The sequence below is a fragment of the Corvus brachyrhynchos genome, unplaced genomic scaffold, assembly GCF_000691975.1.
Source record: "Corvus brachyrhynchos isolate BGI_N302 unplaced genomic scaffold, ASM69197v1 scaffold30, whole genome shotgun sequence".
Taxonomy (NCBI): Eukaryota; Metazoa; Chordata; class Aves; order Passeriformes; family Corvidae; genus Corvus; species Corvus brachyrhynchos.
In genome coordinates, this window is record NW_008235742.1 from 1,842,525 (window position 1) to 1,849,354 (window position 6,830).

At 44.7% G+C, this 6,830-nt stretch overlaps 1 gene segment (V, D, J or C); it reads right to left on the minus strand.

The window, feature by feature from the left end:
• Positions 1–1,221: 1,221 nt before the first annotated feature.
• Positions 1,222–6,830, minus strand: part of LOC103624712 — a 15,104-nt gene continuing 9,495 nt past the window's right edge. The window contains 4 exon segments of the C gene segment in view: positions 1,222–2,183; positions 2,640–2,749; positions 3,858–3,905; positions 4,360–4,623. Of these exon segments, the coding sequence occupies positions 2,178–2,183; positions 2,640–2,749; positions 3,858–3,905; positions 4,360–4,623 (428 nt within the window).

Below are 6,830 nucleotides of genomic sequence, written 5' to 3' on the forward strand. Positions count from 1 at the left end.
GCAACATAAAAAATTTACGATGGATATTAATTTTAGAAGTGATACTAAAGGTAGATGAGTATGGAAAGTTTTCTTCCACATCCCTGAAAGTTTCTGGAAGGAGGTTAATCGGTTGGAAATCTGTGAAATGCAGTGACTTGCTTTATAGTTCAAATATGGTTTAGGCAGCTTCTTCAAGCTGTTTCCCAGTGACATGGCAGATTTCATCATGAGTGAAATGTAGGCTCCAAGAGCTGCCTGGAATCCAGCACTTAAGGAGCCCTGGGCTTCCTACAGCTGGAGAGTTATGAGAATGGTGGTTGTGTCAAGGAGAGATGAGAACAAGTCCATGAATATCTGTACTATAAAATAATCAGGGCAATAGAGACGGAAAGTTTAAAGCCGCTCCTTGGCAGGAGGGGTCAGTAACTCTGTCACCCTGTGACAGGTCACCTGCTCAGTGGTCAGGTGCAGGACCAAGGCAGGAGACCTGGGAGGCTTTGTGGTGTTGCTGCTCAGCAGTGTGGGGTCAGATCCTGGCATGGTCCTCCCACATGAAGCACCAGGGCTTTTGGCTAAAAGTGTTTGACTCACTCTTCGTGAAGTCAAAACCAGCTCTTCGTGAAGTCTGTGAGTCCAGCTGGGTGAGGGACAATCACCCCCACTGATCCAGTGAGGCTTTTCCTGCCACTGGGTTTGGGCATTGGTGTGAGGTACAGGCAGGGTTCAAGCTCTGCAGGGAGGGTGTGTTTCTGTCAGAGCATACTTCTCATTTCTCCCCCACAGAGAAACCTCTGGGGCTTCAGAAGACATTGGAGAAATTGATGTCACAAACGGAGAACATTTCCCTTCCAGACTTGCCAGGACAGACAGAACCTGGAGGCAAAGAGGGTCCATTGGTGTCCTCACTGCAAAGCAGGTGCCTTGTGCTGCAGTGGGACTTGGGGACAGGACACCTCAGGGTCCTGTGTCCCCCACAGCAGCAGCAATCTGCTTCCAGGGACCTGGGCCCCCTCACTCATGGCCAAGCCCTGTTTTATGTTGTCTTCACCCAGCACAGAGTCTGCCCTTGGGGGAGAGGGGCTCCCCCCTTTCTCTCCCTCCCCACTGTCCTCACAGGGACACAGCACAGATGTCCTGGAGAAGGACTTTGTTCCCACCCTCCAACCCCTTCCCTCCTCCACCCCAAAGCTCAGCTGAAAGGGTGAACTAATGCCTCGAACAACAAATACAAAAGACAAACACGTTTCTCATTTTTTTGTAAGAATTGTTTGATAACAGCCTAAAGAAGTGCCAAGACTTCTTGTGGGTGCCAGTACAGTTCATGAATTAGCAGCATACAGATATCACAACAAGCACTGTTCCAAGGTGGGCATGCATGGACGGGTAAATATTTCAGTATATTTTTATGCAATTGTAATACAATGAACTTGGGAAATCTCAGGTTGTTAGAAGTAAACAAAAAGAATAAAAGTGGTTTGTATTTTTACTAAGCACAAAGCCAAATCTTAAACTGATTTAAATTAAGAAGCTGTTACAGTCAGATACACTTAAAAAAACCCCAAATATTCTTTTTCTTTTTTTTTTTTCTTTTCTGTGATAATGAGGTGACAGTTTCACTGAACTTGGGACTTCCGGGAGACCTGCAGCATATCCTTGAGGAAAAAAAAGGGGTATCTTGCTCTGATCTAGAAAAGGGTGGCAGGACAGTGCATCCTGAGTAAGTCTCCCTTTGTTTTTCAAAGCGTTTCATTTACACCTGAAAAGGTGTCTGGGGGGTGAACCCTAAGAGACATGAATACCCTAAAGCTACCAAAACAGGAAAAAATCATGTTCAGGTGATATTTAGCCTGCAGTTTTTAACAAACAGCACTGCTCCAGGCAGAAGTTGTCATTTTAATGCAAGTAACAAGCGATGTTTGGCAGTGTATAATTATAGCAAAGTCTGCTTCATGCAAAAGAGACGCTGTATGGTGAATGACCCAGGCATCTGGAGGGCAGAATGCTGGAAATGTTTCGTTTTGAGTACTTTTATAGCAATGCAAATAAAGCAACTTAGAATATAATGGCTGGTGTGATATGTAAGAACAGCAGGTGATGTCCCTTGCACAAGGAACGTCCCTGTGCTCCCTCTTGCTCACGATGGTCTCTCAAAGCAGATGGTTTTGGTACTTCAGGACTGCACCACCTGGTTACTTTCAGTCCTGTAACAAAAACAAAGGGATGTTAAATCATTATTTGGGTTACAGTCACAGCTGCACAGTTGTAGAGCTGAAGTGTCCAGGCAAGAGAAAGAGAAGAAAGAGACACTGGGCAAAACCTAATGTATTAGGACTTATATTAAAGTCAATAACCATCAAACTTTCCCAGCTGGAGGCAGATGAGGGGATAAATCTGATGGATGAATGCAGGCAAGGGAAGGGAGGGATGTAGAAAGAGAAGGGAGAAATGTCTTGAAAGAAAAAAAATTGCATATGGACAAGGAAGAGTACTTGAGGAGCAAATGAAAATGGTATGGCCAGAGGAATAGAGGGATTTTACTGTTGGCAGACAAAAGAAGTATGGATAGACTGCATAAACAGCTCTTCCAGAGAGAAGGAGCATTCATAGCTGCAGAAACAATCCAGATGTTTTCAGACCGGCCCCCCAAGCATACTCACTTTTTTTTTCTTCCACATAAGCATCGTCATGAGCACATTAAAAATTATTCCTTTCATTAAAACTATTTTGAGGCCCAGCTGTGATAAAGACAGTGTGTTCAAGTGTTCATCTGGAAAAAACAGAAAATGAGAGTCACAAGAGCACTGAGACATCCTCATGTTCCAGACAGACTTAAAAGCCCTTCTTGATGAAGCTGCTCCGTTGAGTGGTGGAGTCAGCTGGTAGGACAGGAAGGGAGATAGGGAGCAGGACTGAGAGACTTTAATTTCTTCTGTTCAGTAACCACTTAATTATCCAATACGCCAGTCTGCCAGCCATCTAACTGGTTTTAAGTACTGTGCATTGGCAGCCCTCCTTTCTCTTTCTAAAATTCTTAAAGATGGGCAGGGGGAAAGCAATTTTGATTTTAATCATAGAACACAATTGTATTTGAATTTTATATTAATCCGAAGTTACAAAGCCATTTGTATTTGAAAATACATTGATCTGTCCTGGAGAAGTAGGGAGCTGTCAGCAAAAACTCATTGTATGTTTATGATTGAAAACCTTTCAGAGAGCTGAAAGGCTGATCCAATCAGCCGTGTTTACTGATGACTGTTTTCCTGAAATGGTGTTTTGGAAAGATTTGCGAGAGCACAGCTGTTCTGTGAGCAGGGCAGGCTCAGGCACGGGCTCTGCTCTTTGAAGTGGCACCAGCAGCAGATCCTTGGGCTGCAGCCCTGCCCTGACCCCTCCCCAGCCACGAGCTGAGGCAGAGCTGGCTTAAATGCGCCCCAGCTTTAGCGAAGCCCGAGCACAGCTGCAGAAACCACCTCCTTTGCTATTGCTTCATTAGGTGTTTCTGCACCCAAAAATAACCCAACTCTTCTGAAGTCTGAAATGTGGCAGTGCTGACTCATCCCAGTACCTGGAGTCACTCTGTGGTGGGCAGCAGCTCTGTGATGAGTCAGAGCAAGAGCATGTGGGCACTAGCTACATTGGTTGCATTAAATTATGCATATTTTGATATTAATTATCATGAAAAATGGATCTGGGAGGCTGCATTAACACCACGACTTTCAGCCTTGATATTTAAAACCTGTGGGGGCCCTTTTGGAAATTTCCAGTCTGACCTTTTGCTTCAAAAAATTCTGCAAGCGGGGAAAATCAGCAAAAACGTGGGAAGGCATTTACTTTAGTCAGGCCAAACTTTTCTCCTAAAATGGTGTGTTACATACCTGTCCTGAAGTGCATGGACAGCCCCGTGACACAGACAGCGCTGGCACCTGCAGAGAGTAACAATAAATTTGATTAGCAGCAAAAATGTACTTCTTCAGAGGTTTATAAAGATAGCTCTGCTTAGAAGGACTAAATTAGAGTTTCTGGCCAACAAACCCTCCCATAAGCAGTCTTTTCTCCTTTTTTCAGGGCAAGCATAAAATATGACCTAACTAAACTTCAGTGTCCCATTGGACAGAGGAATTTCAAGCTTTCTATCCCCCTCAGCGTGTTTTTAAGATCTCTCTGCTATGACTGTACCAGTCTACTGAACCTTAGTCTTTTTTCCACCAAGGATGAAAGAGAGAGAAAACAGAAGCAACAAGGCAACCTTCCCCTGTCTTGTGGGACCATAGCAGAGCACAGCTCGCAAGGTTGGGAGCTGCAACCCAGTCTTGCTCAAACCAACAGCACAGAGCCCAGAATGCCTCCAACCCTTCACATGCCCAGCAATGCCATTACCACTCTCAGGATCCTCGCCCTCCAGCTCTCCAAAGCCCTCGTGGCTGGCACCACACTGCATCTCATCCCTCTTGGCCCAGTAGGTTGACAGGTAGCTGGATTCCTCGTGGTTCTCAGCAGTTGCCACCTCCACAACAGCGGATGTGTGCTGCTCAGCCGAGTTAAGAGCGAGCTTTTCAGGGGAGTAATCTGTGATAAGGCACATTTCCAAATCCTGGTCATCTTTAGAGGTCAGCCTGTAGACTGAGGGAGATGGAGTGACTTCTGCAAGTGGAGAAAAGAAGAGTCATTAGATGAGACAATACATTCATAGTTCCTTCGGTGTTAACATACAGTCACTTAGAAATGCAGGTTTCTCCATTAATCCAGTGGGAAGTTGCCTGATCATTGGGACCTTGTGCTAGGACACCTTTAGAGAACCAAAGCATCTACAGCAGATGATGCAGAAGCTACTTCTTTTGACTTATGTTGTGTGGGAGGCACAGAGTGGCCAGGCAGAATTCTTGGAGCATCTGAAAAGTCTCGTGGACATCCACACCCTGGATGTCCATATCTCACCCAGCCATTCCTCTCGGTGACAACTCGCTGAACCCTGCTCTGCAGCCTGGCATCTTGTCCTGGGTGCACCCAAGGATGTGTGTAACAGGTGGAGAGAGCACAAGAGCAACCTGGCCTAGCAGAAGGTATCCCTGCCCGTGGTTGGAACATGGTCTTTAAGGTCCCTCCCAACCCAAACCATGCTGTGATTTTGTGATTCTTGGGACAGCTCAGGGACAGTCTGCTTTTTCTGCAAATGTTCTGTCAAATCCACCAAATGCAAAATCCCACTTCCTCCCTGCGTCCTGAGGGGCAGTGGATAAACCACTAAATCTGAAGGCTGTCCACATTTACCACCGGTCTACTGACAGTGCTCCTACAGCAGAAGCTCGAGAAGCCATGGCAAAGTAGGAACAGAGGGTTGCATTCAGGGAAAGAAAGGGGAAGCAAACAAATATTTCCTTATGTTCCACTGCTTGACAGTGCAGTACTAAATTTTCTTACAAAATTTTACCCTGCAGAGAGGGGTTTGAGGCACTAAAGACTGCAGATACAGGACACCTGGGGCTCAGTACTGGTTTTTTGCTTCAAACTCTGCTAGCAAGTCAGTCAGACTGGGATTTTCCACACATATCAAAACACAACCTGTGGTTAAACCCTTTTTTGCATATTTAACTTTATAAACTTGTACTCTAAAGACACACTTCATCTGATTCTATGAGAAGGTGTGTTCCTAAATCTTTGTTCATGGCTAACAGTAAAATGTTCCGGACACTGCAGCGCTCTCATTTCTGGATGAAATATCATTACAGACATAGTGTAGCCACAATGCAGATTTGGGGCTCTCAGCAACCCTGTGGCTGCATTTCCCATTGGCCTTCACAGATTTCAATGAGAGCTTCAGTTCACGTTTATAAACTGATTAAATGTTCTTGTGTAGGATTGAGAGTTTAGATTAATCTTTGCTCTCTCCTTGTTCACGCACCTCATTGATTATTGTATTGTACCTCACTAAGTGTTGTAGAAATACTGAAGACAGCTTAGCTCCCAGATGAAGAAATTTTCATTTCTTCCCATGGGGAAAGCCTAGAAAGTGTCTCAAAATCTTCTGTATCACTGAAATAAATGTTCCATTCCCAGCTGTTGCCACCTTAGAGAAATAGCCATACTTCTCTATTAATATGATCTCAGAAAAAAACTAATCCACAAAGCCCAAGGGTTCATTCTCTGGCCCATCTCCTGAGCTGTAATTCATCCATTCTAGCTTTGTCCTGGCTTTGAAGAACCTGATGAGACTCTTTGCAAACTGTGCAGAAATACAGCCTAATGTATGTTGGAACTCCCTTAACCCCACTCTCCACCTCCCATACTCCCAGTCAGTGTTTTGGAAATAGGTTTCAGTGATTGTTTGTTAGGGAGAGGAAGGCAGGAGCTGGTAAAAGGCTTGGTGATATATCCCTGTATAAAATACAGATGAGCCAGGGTAGATCATTGCCATGGGTACAGGGAAATGAAAGAGAAGAGGAGGAATTTATCAAGCTGCTCTGCTTCTTTCTCATAATGAGTACTGTGCTTTCTGAAGAGAGAAGTATCTACCTCTCTCTGAATTAGGGTGTTTTTCTCCCTTTCAATCTGTGCAATGCTGTGATCTTGAACACATAAAACAATAAAGTCTGTTTTCCACAGGAAGCATCAGCAGTTTTGCAAAATATTAGTTTCCTGTTCTTACTCAGCGGTGGCTGCCTCTGTTCTGGTGCTGCAGCTCAGTTCCTGTAAGTTCCTTTGTGTATTTGCCCACTGCTGTGAAAGTTTGCAGATAGTTTTGGTAAATACCATCCGCTCTAACCACAGCACTAGGACCTGTTATTCTGTCTTAATGAGCTGGTGCATGTGCTGGAGGTGTTGTATATTTATGCCCTCTATTTACAGGAAAG